Raw genomic sequence first — 15,402 nt, forward strand, 5'->3', positions numbered from 1 at the left:
CTCTTAGGGATGAGATGCCTGAAGCAATCGTAAGTGCTGCAAAAATGTAATGGCCAGCATGTTTTGGATACTGTCTGGTACTGCCGTGAGAACTGGTACTGTGTTCATAGCGGCAACACCAATTGTGTCTTATGCTTAAGCTATTTTCTTGAACACAAAGGCTCCGTGCTAGGGTGGAAAAAAAGAAGCTTAGACACTTTAAAGCACTATTCTATCACTCTAGCCTGACCCAACATTGGCGTTTAGTGCCTCCTTTAAGAGAGCTTGAGACATGGCTCACGTGGTGCCTCCGCCAGCCGCTTTTGCTGCCGACGCCGTCTCGGGGAAGACTTTGACAAATCCTGCGCACTGCTCGAAGGCCTTGTTGCCCAGCCGTTTGACCTTGAGCAGCTGCTGCCGATTCCGGAAGGGACCGTTGGTCGTCCGCCACTCGACAATGTTGCGGGCTGTGCCCGCATTCAGCCCTGACACTTTCCTGCAAGAGGCAATAACAGGGTCGGTCTGTTCTGGTGGTACTTCCACAAGTTTGAAATCTCGTGCTCAGTACAATCAGTGTTTTGTACAACTAGAACATTACTGTGTGCGTTTTACCTGCCACTACCATCAGTATGTAGCTGCCATTACCAGGAATAAGACCTGCAACCTAGCACTAAGCAGCAAAATGCTATCCCCACAGAATCACTGCAGCAGGTGTATGTTGTTGTGGGTCTTTCAAGAAATTTGGCACATATCATACTTACACTATTCTAACATGCACTCAATTTTCACAGGCATAAAGGTAGAAAACTAATGTGGACCTGAATGTTATATGCACCCAATTTGTATGTGTATGTGTGTGTACATGTATAAAAAGCACATCCCCACATTTGCAGTCAGAAAACATGAGACTTGGAAAATTTACTTTCACAGAAGGCAAACTTCTTTTTCATGAGCTTGCATAATAAAAGCGGGGCGCCGTCATCGCCATTTGCGCTTAACTGGCCATGGATACCAAGCATGCAAGGCAGTATTCTCGAGCGATCACTTTCATGATATTCTTACAAGTTTCACAAAATTTTATGTGTCTGCATCGGACTTGTTGAAATATATGGCCAAGAGCGTTTTTGGCACTCTGCGCAGATAGTGAGCTTGGCACAAGACCAGAAACACTGGTGACAGTGTATGCCATCACATCTAGTAGTGCCAAATATCATGGTATCTCGCTAAAGTCACAGTATTGCTGAAGGTGATCATAGTCAAGCATGAAATGAACTCACTGCAACATTCAAGAAAATGTTTTCTGCTGCCGTCTCGTGATAACAACGCTGCATCTGATGCTCGGTTGTCGCCAATGTGGTTTTGGTTTTGTATTTGATTGTAATGTGCTGGCAATTTTTGGGCCCATCTTTCTCAGAAAAACAAAATGTGTGTATTATATTTGTGTAAATAAAGTACTCATGAGGAAGCGAGTTGGCCAGGCTTTGCCATAAACACCCCATAAAATGGTTTCACATCCCCGCTAACGCAATAGCAAAAGCACCAATATTGGTAGCAGAATTTACCAAATACACCACCAAAAGATATCAATATCACCATCAGCCTATTCATGCTCACTGTAGAATGGAGGCTTCACTCAGCGATCTCCAATTACCCCTGCTCTGCACCAGCTCATTCCATGTTATGCCTGCAAATTTCCTAACTTCATCACGACACCTAATTACCTGCCATGTTTGACTGCCTTCTTGTGGCAGCCATTCTGTAAGTGTAATATAGACCACCAGTCCTCTGCCGTACACATACATGACCTGCCCAGCTCCGTTTTTTTCTCTTGATGTCAACTACAATATCGGCAACCCTCGTTCACTCTCTAATCCATCCCACTGTCTTTCTGTCTCCACATTATGCCTATCATTATTCATTTCATCGCTCAGTCATTAACTTCTTCTCAAGCTTCTTTGTTAACCTCCAAGTCTCTGCCCCATAAGTTTGTACTGGTAGAACGCAATAATTTTGCTTTTCTTTTCCAGGATAGCAGTAAGCTGCTGGTCATGTTTTATGGTCACGGCTGAATCAGTGGCCTATAATAAATGAGCCTTTCCCACCAGCCCCTCTACTCTTGATAGCATGCAGCCAGCTGTCATTACTGATTGGCTGTCACACAGGTTAGCTTTCACTGCACCACATGGACTCTGAAAGTATTGAAGGACGAGAACATGGTAGCTTCGATTCACGTTGCTATGAATCTGGTCAGGCTGTAGCCAATTTGCTCAGCAATGATTCTTCCCAATGCCTGGAGATACTTTGATTTCAAACTACCTCGAATGGTACACTAAGTGGTGCTACACCAGGGCCCACGCGACATGACAATATCTTTTCTTTCACACTGCCTTTGCCGTAGGGGTGCACACACACACACACACACACCTGAGCGTCAACTCGGGACAGACATTGATGTCAACCCCAACAAAGCTGACACACTCCACGACGACTCCCTCCAAGGCACTCTTCAGCAGCGATTCGGTCACATCATGCTGCAAGAGAAAATAATATGTCATGCAGCACAAACACAACTTTTACAGAGTTCTTGAACTTTACCTGCATCGCTCTCTCATTCTTTTTATTGTTACTACTTTTATATTTTGCATACCGTAAAATTCTGACCAAGCGCCCTTACCCTTGCAAGCGCACCCCCCGCCCCCCTCTACTTTCGAGTGATCTGAAATTGGTGCCAACTACCGAGCAAGCGCATCTTCCTTTCTTCACTTTGTTCAACACTTCATGCATTTTCACCGGAGCACTTGGCTACACTTCTTTTTTGTGTACACTTCTATCGCGTACCTTGCTTTCTTTTAGGCCTGAGAGAGAGTTGTGGTAATTTACGCGAGGCTGGACGTGCATACTCAGCATGCACTTTGTCTAACGTCTTCGAAACAACGATAACATCACACTTGCCGCAGCGCAGTGGCCACAAGCTGACACACGCGGCGAAGGTTGAAGCGACACGTTTAATTGTAGCACAGCCGTATGGGTTGGGATCATTTTGATGTCTCCAACGATGTACTGCCTCCAATTCCACTCAAGTAATCAAGCTGCTGAATCGTCGAATGCTGAGTTGGAGACATCAATTACGGAACGATGCCGTCCTGTGCGAGGTCATCATGTCTTCCCTTTTTTTCACGCGTGTTGGGAGCCGCGGCAGGAAAGCATTCACATCACCGAGGCAGCTGTCACCTCATCCACGGCACCAACACGAAATGATGTTCAAACAATGCAAGAGTCACAGTTCTATCTGCAGTGAGCGTTTACGCACGAAATAATCACCAAAATGTCCGAGACTCCAAGGTGATCGAACGAAACCACACGTTATGCAGAAAGAATGCCGCCGGCTGTAGCCAAAAAAATTTAAAAGTGAACAGAGAGAGTGCCTAAGACAGCTGCGAGACCGTCAAAAGCGTTGTGAGAGAGAGAAGTTGTTGTCACGCATAGTTGAAGAATGGTGCTAGTTGTTTTCCTTGCCGAGGAAGCGCCAAAGTAATTGAAATGTTCTTGCTCTCTCATTAGTGCATTGGTAGCATCTGCTAGGAAATAGGCAAAAACTTCTCTGCTAGGCCTCATGGTGGTGCTAGTAGTACACGCGCATGAGGCGGATAGGCCTAGCTCGCTGGTCACCAGATATGGGGCCCATAGCCCTTGAATTTTTTGTCTGCGACTGAGCAAGCCCCCCCCCCCCCCCACAGAGACATTCTTGGATTATCTGTCAGCATAAGAGCTGGGGGGGGGGGGGGGGGGACACACTTTCTCAGAATTATACGGTAATTAAATATATTCAATGAGTAAGCGGAGTAAAAAAAAAATGGGCAGCTCAATTTGCTGTTGGTTACAACCATATGAAGCGCACACAGACAATGACCCTTCGAAACAACATGGAAAATTAACTGATAGTTCTAATTCAGATATATAGGTAATAAGAAAAAGAAAAATGACAATACATCAAAAGACAACTTGCTAACTTGGCGGGATTTTATCCTTCATGTTCCGTGCTACGCATTCTATACCTTAACATTGAGCTACCGTGATGCCTGTCGTCCTGTCTGCTTTTTTTGGGTACTTGTGTATCAGTAGCAATAGACCTAGCCCTGGGAGTGTTGGCCAGCGCCACTTACAGACGTGGAGGCATAAGTGGGACATTCTTTCAATCACTGGTTTCACATAGTATGAGAACTTGGGAACAGGCAATTGGCCAATGATCTCTTGATAAAACCCAACAAAGCGTATGGGTGTACAACTGACACCGTAGCTGAATGGTAGAGCATTGCATGAGTAACATGCAAGATGTCGGTTAGGTTCCCACCTGTCTCTGTTTGTTCGCTTTCATTTCTGTTTTTCTTACACTTATATATTTCAGCTAAAGATAACAGTTACTGTACTTATTCAACTGTAAGGCGGTCATGATTATAACATAGTGTACCAGCTGAGGGACCTGTGAAAAATAAGTTAAGTAAGCACACTACTAGTACAAGGCAATATAGAGTATCCGCCAGATTATTCAGACTCGGCGGGGATTGCCCGAAATACCAAATAACTGGAAGCCCTCCGAATAATCATTGCATGTTACATGCGAATTTCGCCTTAAGGTGCAACTTCATCGTAGTGTGCCCCTGCACTTCCGTGAAGCCACACCATATGTCTAAATTTGCACTGTCACGAAGTCACACCTCAAAGCAAAACTTGCCTGTAACCCGCATTTCACCATTACAGTTATATTTCTCAAATTCTCAGTGTGGGTTATATATGAAAAATACAGTACTGTCAAAGCTTGTTAGTTGCTACGATCTGCGCTGCCATCTGGAATGCCAAAAATGTGGTGTTGCTGACACCATATTGAAACTGCAACTGAATATAGCAGCCTTGCATATAAGGGTGGGGGAGGGGGGGTGACTTCGATGCTAAGGATTTTGGGAAACAATCTTGCTTTATATTCGAATAAATACAGTAATTTCCTCTATGTTTTCCCCGACTTCACTGTGTGCTGGCTTTATGAGGTTGTAATCAAGAATATTCAAAGAAGTGCACAAACAATGCTGGACAATGTGAAGAGAAGTGTGTCTGTGGATGCTGGGGATCGAACCAGAGCCCTTTTGCTCAGCAGCAAAACACCACAGCTACAATGACTCGGTGGAAAATTAGAAAAAGAAGTGCGACGTGATTGCATATGTCTGGCCAACCACTTGTGCATGTCATAGATCTAACCCTCCACATTTTACTGTCATCTTCATCATAATCATCATCAGCCTAATTAGGCCCACTGTGTGACAAAATACTTTCCCAGGCACTCATCTAAATATACTCCTGGCCTACTTTGATTATATCCACACTGTACTCTCAAGTTTCTCAGTCTCAGTGAATAAAAAATAAAGCCACAGAAGTGTGGCAAGGGAGAGAGACAGATATAATGTTTTGTTGTGTCATTTGTGAGAATCATTTTGAAGCGAAGCTTTCTTTGCCTCCTCCTTTGACTTTTCCACTGCTGCTGCTGCTGCTGTCACTGTCTTGTACACTGCATCGAGAGGTGGTTCAGAATATGTAAGAGTGCGGAAGAGAGGAAAGGCATAGTGAAGAACTCGTTTGGAGCTTTCCATTGCATTGCCAGAATGCCCTCTGGAGCGCTCTGGGTGTCTCCACACTACCTTTTTCAGTGCTGTGATTTTTCGTGACACCCAAGAAAAGCATTGCAGAATTGCAGCACTTATTTTTGTGCTAGCATACAACAGTCCATAGGAGAGGTAGATATAATGGCAGAGAAGAGGTAGGGAGAAGAGATAGAGAATAGCTAGAACCGACGCAACCATTAAAGAAGTGAACAAAAGTCTTGCCGCTCTTCGATAGCAGCTCGCATACGTGAGGGGAGGGCAACAGAGAGGAACGGTGACGTAAGAAGGCAAGGAAACACTACTCTTAGACACGGCAGTAGTTACGGACAAACTGTACAAATTTAAATTCAAAGTACACTACCCTACCTTTCTACTATTTCTGAAAAATAAGCAGTGCAAATTGGCCAAGTGGACAACCGACGTAGAGCTTGCAGATGCAAAGCCACACTGAAGCACCACAGCGTCTAGATGACACTACGCAAGCGGCTGCCCATTAAATCAACACTCCTGTACCCGCCACATTAATTTTGTGGCAATGGCATTGCTTGAGGTTGTGGGATCGATCCTGACAATGGGAGCGGCATTTCGACGAGGGCGAAATGCAAAAACGCTCATGTAATCACATTTAGCTGAATGTTAAACAATTCCAGGTGATCAAAATAAAAACGGAGTGCCCTACTGCTGCCTGCCTCATAATAAGATTGTGGGCTTGGCATGTAAAGCTCCACAATTAATGTAAGTTTAACACTTCTGCCACGATGTGCTGTGCGGTGTGAGGCAAAGACAGTGCTAACCTTCCCGCAGGCTATAAAACAATGACGCACAAAGCCTCAAGCAAACACGTCTCACTGTGTGTTCTGTATACTATGTAGACAAACACAAGTGGTGCGTGCAAGTAGCACTTAAGAGGAAGCTTTAGCTCGGGTGCTCCTATCTAAATACATGTAAAAGGAGAATTCGTTTTTCTCAGCAACCACTGCACCAAATTTGACAAGGTTTGTCGCATTTAAAAGAAAAAACTTAAGATCTAATGACTGTTCATGTCGAATTTTTTATTTTGGTTGTAAATTTTTTCTGAGATATTGGAAAAAATTCCGAATTTTCAGAAAACGAAACTATCAATTTCACAATTCTCTAGCACAGCAATAAAAAAATGATATCACAATTGCGTGAATGGCATCTGATAGTGCATCTGAAGCAGACAAAATTGATATGGCACACATGAATCTGAAAATCTTTGGTAATATGAAAATACAACTTTTGAAGAACCCTTGTACCCAACGTCACGTAAGATATAAATTGACATAGAATTTGTCCGCTTTGAATTATTCAATGGATGCTGTTTACAGAACTGAGATATCTGTTCTTGGTGCAGAGCTATTATTTGTAAACTTCGAGCTTCTATTTTTTCGTAAGCATCACCGTCAATCATCATCAACGAATACAAACAGTACAGAAAACTTCTATTACATTGATTGCCACAGTGCATGGGATCTGCATATCTTTTTCTGTTGAGTGACTACTATTTACTAAATGGCCCAACAACAAACTCATCAATCCTGTTTCCTCTGCCACTCTCAAAACTACACATTCCCCCCCCCCCCCCCCCCCTTTGTAGTATCCAGTCTAATGCTCTCATTGACCACTGGTCATCTGTTCTGCGCATTGCATCAAATGTCAAACTCCACTAGATCACTGGTCATCTGTTCTGCACATTATAGACGAAATGGCAAACTCCACTCCTCTTTGTGTATCTCAACTTCAATTTTACTATCTACTATTTATCAACATTGTATGTGTCAATCTGCTTGCACTGAATTTCTAACCCTCCCAACAACTGCAGCAACTCCATATGATACCACATGCATATATTGGCAATGACAAGATGGGAGGCACAGCTGCAGACTTCAGAAAAATGGCCCCCTCACTGAGAAACATATCACGGCCCCTTGAGAGCTAAAGCAATTCCAGTGTAATGGCCGAGCCGAAATGGCTGTACATGCTCACCTGGTACATACCAACTCCGAGGTGCTTGGGTTCAACTTTCACGTACTCCAGCAGGGGGTCCTGCAACCTTCGTGCAATGCCCACTGCAAACACAATTTGAAAAATGGCAGCATCATCCAACTTTTAAAGGCCGACTGCAACGAAATTTCACTTTCACCAAATTAGTAATAAATGAGCAGTAGATGCTTCTGAAACAATCTCTGCAAGGCTGCAGGGCCGGTAATTGTCCGATTTTGTTATTAGCAGCCTTTAAATAGCACCTAAGCAAACAACGAGCTGGTGCTTGGCGGGTACGATGCAGTCCCAGCGCGTGCCTCCGAGTTGTTTCAGCGCAACTCCGGATGCCGCGGGCAACGCTAATCTGAGAGGTTATGGTGAGGAGCTGCATGCTCTTAGTCATGTGCCACTTCCGGCAAGCAGTAATGGCGGCACCTTTAAAAATTGAGGCATCGAAAATGCCTACTTATGCAAGCCTTTTGCGACATGTCTACTTGAATTGCAAACAAAATTTTGCACGGAGGCTGCTCTGTACCTGAGCAATCTGAAACTATGCTTTTTTTATGCAGCTAAAAACTTCAAGGTGGTTGGCCTTTAAATGTCATAAAAACACAGCTCAACACACTACCTTAAATATTGTTGATACATGGGGAGAGTGGGAGAGAGCATAGGAAAGAGAATAAAGGTTGGTTGATTGATTAATTGATAAATTTAAGAGATTTACCTCAATAAAGCAATACTTGGGCTGTGAAGAATGCCTAGTAGTACAGAGAGGGAAATGAGGGGACGGAGCAGGGGTGCCCAAGATTACTTTCGATTTACTGTGGTTCTTTAAAAGCACACGAAGGCATGAGGCAGTGAGGTCAACCAAAGGACATTCCGTTTGACTAGAGAAGCTTGTAGTAAACAAAGGATTGCGTTTGCCTGGGTGTAGAATCTCAATAAAGTACCATGAAGAGCTGCTTCAGCTGAACGTAATGAACTATGTATTCATCAGTATGGCATACTGAGATTTGGACATGGGAGCAGCAATCGATGAGTGAACGCAATTGGTCTTGTTTCACTTGAGTGAACTTTCTGCCTGTGATGGGACACTGGTATGAATGGCAGCTACAGATTGTTGCAAAGAGAGACAAACTACAAAAGTTGCCTTCTTGTTAAAGATCCTCATGTGTTGTGTCTAGAAAATCCACTTCAATAAGGCTACATAGAGCCAATGATGAAGCAGTCAAGGACGTGAAGGCCACACTGGAGTGACTAATGCTTGCAGTGCTGAAAAGAAAGAAAGTTATGCAGAAACCATCGACGATGATTGTCAATGTAAGTGAATAGCTCGAGCGAATGGACAAATGATCGAGCAAGCGACAATACCCACCCCCCCTTTTTTCCCAGCAACTCTGTTATCCAAGAGCATACACCATTTCCCTCGGCACCTTCCTTCACCTTTCCGGAGCTCCTTTGCGACAGCCGTGAAGAGTGAATGCGCCCGCTTCAAGTTCTCCCTGGTGTGTCAGTGTCAACACTGTCAGTGTTCAACAGAACACTTGCACGGGTCTGCAGTGTATATGCACTTCGTGGGCAAGAATCCATCATGGATTCTTGTTTGCGGCATTGTCCACGATGGACTGGCCACCGCCAGATGGCCAGCAAGACATGCAATGAATGAGCAAGTGACAGCCTCCTCTCCTCCTCCCTACGGTTAATCTTCGACACCCACTTGCCCGAGAGCATGCACCCTTTCCTTGGGCGTGTTTCTTCACCTTGTCGCACCCAAGTCCAACCTACCATCGTCGTACCACCGACCACGAAAACAGCGAAAAGAGCCAAAGAAAGATATTCAGTTTAAAAGTTAACACTGTGAATGTAACACTGAGTTAACACTGTTTGACAGTGTGGAAAGAGGAAGGTTGACACTGAACTGAAACTGTGGAAGGATGTTGACTCGGGTGGGCGCTGACAGAGGGTGACTTGTAACCAGAACTATACACGTGATCTGAATGTTCCTTACGGCGCCTGACACTGTATCTTCGAGACAGCGAGTGGGATTAGCGACATTAAAAAATGCATCAAAGCTTCCATTAATTAACACTAGATTGTGCCTCCGGTTCTGTGCTGGCACTTTGTCGCAAGCGCCATTTATCTTCGTGTCATCCCTTGTGTCCACTGTTTTGCTATGCATTTTTTCCAACAGCATCAAACTGTGGGGCCTTCAAGGTGTTTATTGTGGCAAATAATCGCCGCACAATGTACATGCTATGGGCCTTACAACTGTTCATATCAATCACTTGCGTTAGCCTACATGAAGCTCCATGGATGAGACATCTCTAGTGTGCCTCTTTCTAATCTGCCTAGGTGATATGGTTCTGTGTTGCCAGTCTCATGTCAGCTTACTTACTGAGCCCTATCCCTCCATGCAGATATGTGCACGTCCCCTATGCACCGTGACTATAGCGATTAAGATTCTGCCAAGCAGCCAGTGTTGTAACGAACAAGTATTTACCAAAAGTGTGAACATTAAGTGCACCATCACACCTTACTCATACGCTGGCTCAATCTGCACCACTGTAACAAGAAAAAAAAAACAAATGAACTATGAGCTCACCAGCGCTGCGAATGTTTGGGTCAAGGCCTGGAAGCTCTGCTTCTGCATCCTTGGTCACTGAGTACACGGACACCCCGCTCTCTTCGACTGTGCTGCATCAACGTTGGTTTCAGTTGAACACTTATAGACAAGTTATGAAGTTTTCATTCTTTCTTGAGTGCATGCTGCAAAAAGCATGTAAAAAATTCAATGGTCGTCACCTTCTCCCAGACTCCAATGCTTAAAAAAGATAAAAATTACCCCCCCCCCCCCCCCCAATCCCTAGCTGTTCTCATGCACTCTTTTCACCAACTCATCCCCCCTCCCACTCCCTGTCCCACTTTTTCCTACCTGTATATTCATGTGCACAAAATAAAACTAGTGTCACCTATTTTTTTTTCCCGCGCTGTTAAGTACTATATAAAATGCAATGTTGTTGTGCTTTCTGCGTGAAAACAAAGCAGCAGTAATGCAGAAGATTCTTTTTAAGGTAAAGAAAGAAAAGAGCAAGTCACAGTATACAGTCTACACGCGTTACAAAGGACCTGTGTACAACAGACTTTTGGATATAATGGACCCTATTTCAGCCTTAGTTTGTTTTACCTATTTTGTAGAAGAAACGAAGTTCACTTTTAATGGACCGTGCTACAACAGACTATCAACTACAGCGGATGAAATTGCTGGCAATTTTTTTTTGCAAAATTGGGTGCATAAAACATACTTTTGCCGTGTCGCATGGGCTGACAACTGACTTGTGAGAGTCAACTGACGATCGCGGCTCGATATCGCGCACGCAGGAGAGGAAGGAGGGGCATAAACATGCCATCTTCTTTCACGCGCAAGGCACATGGGCGGTGGGAGAGGGGGGGGGGGGGGGGTGAGAGAGGGGGGTTCTGCTCCGGCGGCTGCTGCTTAGAGCACGGCCGCCATATCTTGAAAGCCATCTGTGATGTGAACAAAGTGCGCCCAGTGCCAGTAGCTTTGTATGTGCTGTGCTTTCGACGTTTAGTTCACGTTGAAGCGAGAGACAGCAGAAAGGTCAATTCGCTAGCACAATCTACGTTTTGCCTTTCAGGCAAAACTGCAACATTTTTTGTTTGTTTTTTACTTCGGACGTTAAAAAAAAATTAAATTATGGGGTTTTACGTGCCAAAACCCCTTTCTGATTATGAGGCAAGCCGTAGTGGAGGACTCCGGAAATTTGGACCACCTGGGGTTCTTTAACGTGCACCTAAATCTAAGTGCACGGGTGTTTTTCGCATTTCGCCTCCATCGAAATGCGGCCGCCATGGCCGGGATTCGATCCCGCGACCTCGTGCTCAGCAGCCCAACACCATAGCCACTGAGCAACCACGGCGGGTGGCTTCGGACGTTCCTCACTCATGCTTTGCAATCAAGTTGTTAGACATTGTGACGAAAGTTTCGGAAGTGAGGCGTTTCGGATATTACAGACTTTGGATAAAACGGATGTTTTTTGTCGGATTATCAGGGTCCATTGTAAGGAGAGTCGACAGTAGTACAACAGCATTGTCTGGCGATAACTGTCATCGTTGGTGAATTTGGTGAATCATACACACATACACAGAGACAACCAAGCCTGGCTCATTATCGACTGTAGCTTTCATGTGTTGCTATACCATACAAGTCCTACTGGCAGTGAGATTGGGCTTATAGGTGAAAGTGAAAGCACCATCGCAGCCCTGGTGTGGTCGGAGGCACGCGTGCGTTTGGCGGCATGCATGAAATGTACACGGCAGCACTTTGCTGTGAGCCATTTTGGACAGCGATTTGGGCGAATTTCTTGGTAATAAAACGTGCCGACTACAGTGAACTGATGATACAGTGCCCTCCAATTCCACATTTTTGCATGACACGCACTGAACAGTCCTACTAGACATGAAAGGAGTGCAAAACACAGTTCCTGTTTTTGTACATCCATAACGCTTCTTATTCGTGTTCAGCTTGCGTCCACCCTATTCCGTTCGCACTGCTGTTGTGAAACTGAACTTTCTGCTATTCTTTAACTGGTTATAAAAATGCCTGTATATTACCGTACAATGAAGTTAAAGCAGCTAGTTATTGTGACTCTACTTCGCTGCTTGTCGAAATACATAACTACCTATCTTTTACTTCTTTTTCGATACTTTGGCTAATACTGCAAGATAATTAAGTTAAGTAAGGTACTACTATGGAGGTAGTATGAGTAACAACACAGTGGCAGGATGGCCATGTTACTTCACACACATTTCTGTTTTTTGTTTCTTTTTTATTTCCACTTAGCAGCACTAAACAATGTCAAGGGTTTTTTGTGAAGTGCTTGAATGACAATCACAATAAAATTTGACTTATTGTAACGAACGGAGGATGCGATAATCGCGTGCAGTCACTGATTTTATTGCAGCGCAATCCCTACTGTGCAAAGCCAAATGGGTCTCTACATCGACTGTGCTACAACCATGCAACAAGCAGACTTCAAGGAACACGTGCACCGTGCACGCAGATGTGAACAAGTAGTGGCTAGCAGACGACGCTACGTGCCATCGACACTATCGTGGTTAGCCAGTGTCTGCCAGGCGGCGACTCCACTCACTCTCATGGCCAATAGTTAGCTCTACTAACAATATGTAGGCTGTATGCTACAGCTTTATTAACAGCGGTTATGAGGTCGTCACACAATCATTTTAAGGGACCCTTAACAGAAATATTATGTTACTAGGTATGACTGGCAAATTACATTTTTGTAATACCGAACACGCAACTGTTACCATGAAAGAAAGCTTGTTAAGCCAGAAACTATGCAAAAACAAAACATGGTTGACAACACCACCATGAAATTTTGGTGTCAGCTATCCCAGCCATCACACAAATTTCAACAGTGCCTTCAACAAACTAATAGCTAATTATGAAAACAACAAAAACAAGAAAAACAAACTACATTGTGTTCCTAGAATGTGCAAAGATTCCAGCTGGCATCTTTTGTGACTTTCCCTGCACAAATAATAGTAACTGTAGAATTGGTAATGTCACAGTGAAGACACCACCACCACAGTTCGAGCGTTATTTCAATATCTGTGGCCTTTACACTCGTTTTGAATTCCTTTTCCATCACTGAAATATAAATATACCTTCTTAAAGAATTTTCTACCTGTCTAAGTTGATGTAGCATTTCCTCCTGGTGATCCCATCAATGCCTCCAGCCAAACCTATTCCGTGCAGAGGCACTGTTAACAATGTTATACTAAAGAACACATTGATTGAAAAAGCATGCAGCAAGCAGCCTTCAAAGATTGGTCTAGTCGAGTCTGCAAGATTCAAAGTATAACAGCGTGACTTCCACGAGACAACCACAGAACGAACAAGGACAACTGCTGGTACAATGCCATGACATGGGCATGGCACACGGCAACAGCGATGATTATGCACGTGTCTTGGCATCTTGCCAGTGCTTGCCATTGCCTGTAGTATGGTTTCGTCCTTGTTCAAGAAGGTTAGCTGCTAGAGCGAAGCAAGCCGACATGTGGCATGCTCACCAGTACTTGAGCTTGATCGGCTCAAAGCAGCCTTGGGAGATGAGCTCCGAGAGGAAGGCCTCCGTCTCCCGGCAGGCCGTGCCATTGCCCAAGGCCACCAGGTCACAGCTGCACCGTGCACTCAAAGCATAAAATGCCTGCGGGCAGTTTCAACCACGCTTCACTCAAGCACTGCCAGAAAGCGTATCACACAGCGCAAGGCAGTATGAGGGTGGACAAACCAGTGACAACCTCAGAATACACCGTGGCAGACAGACAGCTGTACACGTCATTCGGCAAAATCAGTCCTATATACAATAGAAACCTGTTCATATACGTCTCGGAAAAAAAAAAAGAAACACGAGAAAAAAACATACTAATCGGGAAAAGGTACGATCCCAAGTCTATAAAAAGTTTGACAAACTCAGCTGCACTTGACACCTACATAATGTGAAACGCTGTGCAAATCATTGCAGCGCAGGTGTTTTCATTTTTGCGGTCCTGGCAAGTTTACGTTTGCGTTCCATAAGTTTGACCTGGGCCGGCACCTCCTTCGAGCAGTGCGTTTCGTGGAAACTTTTTACGTGCCTGTTCGGCGTGAATCATTGCAGCACATGACGCAGACGTGTGCCGAACTGGTGGGGCCCAAGAGACCCGAGACGCACATTGTTGTCTTCCTATGGTGCAGTGTTTCAAAACCAGGAGGGGAAACCGAAACAAAATTAAGCTGTTGGGTGACACTTGAATACAACGCCTACGATGCAGCCACAGCGAAACATGACGCTCCCTTTGCACGTCCTGCAGCAGTAAACGGCGGCGTGTTTGGCTTATCAGCTATTAATAAAAGCATGCAGTAGGCTTCAAAAGACACGCACCTCACACGCTATGAAACAGATAGGTGTAGACACTTGGCACAATAGGGTAGGAGGCAATAACTATGAATGTGGTTTTGCAATGACGCAGGAGGTGATTTGCTGGTAGCGCACAAAGAAACTGAGTACATGTCAGTGCTTTCATGCGAGACAGACGGGCGAGTATTGTGGGAAAGCTGCTGTGGCAGGCGGCTACTTTTCTCGATCACGCTTGCCCCCGGCCTTTTATTGCTTACATGGAATGTAGTTGCAGCAAAACGTATCATATAATTGCCGTTTGATGTACTGAACGTTGGTGCCCGCGCAGACTGCGCTGGGGAATGCCGGCAAGCGGGTGCCGGGAGGCCTAAGATTTGTCGCCTTCCGATGTGCTCCCTACTGACGCGGAAAATGTTCTGCCGAGACCTGCGCAGTGGTTGCATTGCGATTCCGGACACCGTCTCATTTGACAGTTTCACAGGTACTGACATGCGCAGAACTCGACTACGGCGAGATCATTCGTCAGGTTTCTGCTGCACCCATTCTCTATACTGCACCGCCGGACGATGACTCCGAGTCGGAAGATGACGCACCATGTGCTACGCTGCCGTCGCATGCGGAGCGTGCACAAGCAGTGACTGTGCTTTCAGCCGCCTATAGTGACCGTGCGACCCTCTCAGAGATTCAGGCTTATCTGATTGCGCGTAAACGGAACAGCGTGCAACGGCGCACTCACGATTTCTTCAAGCCTAATGCCGAGCCCGAATAAGTGCGTGGAAATAAAGGATTTCATTTTTTTTTTATTTAATCTGCTTTTTCGGACACCT

General features: G+C 44.9%; 1 protein-coding gene across 1 annotated transcript in view; it reads right to left on the minus strand.

Annotated features, from left to right (window-relative positions):
* Positions 1-15,402, minus strand: part of LOC126523596 (S1 RNA-binding domain-containing protein 1) — a 103,768-nt gene that overhangs the window by 23,961 nt on the left and 64,405 nt on the right. Inside the window, exons 13-17 of the mRNA XM_050172190.3 lie at positions 13,746-13,853; positions 10,237-10,328; positions 7,638-7,720; positions 2,404-2,510; positions 281-475 (exon numbers count right to left, since the gene is read on the minus strand). Coding sequence (XP_050028147.1) covers positions 281-475; positions 2,404-2,510; positions 7,638-7,720; positions 10,237-10,328; positions 13,746-13,853 — 585 coding nt within the window. The remainder of the gene's footprint in view (positions 1-280; positions 476-2,403; positions 2,511-7,637; positions 7,721-10,236; positions 10,329-13,745; positions 13,854-15,402) is intronic.

This window comes from Dermacentor andersoni, chromosome 6 (genome assembly GCF_023375885.2).
Source record: "Dermacentor andersoni chromosome 6, qqDerAnde1_hic_scaffold, whole genome shotgun sequence".
NCBI lineage: Eukaryota > Metazoa > Arthropoda > Arachnida > Ixodida > Ixodidae > Dermacentor > Dermacentor andersoni.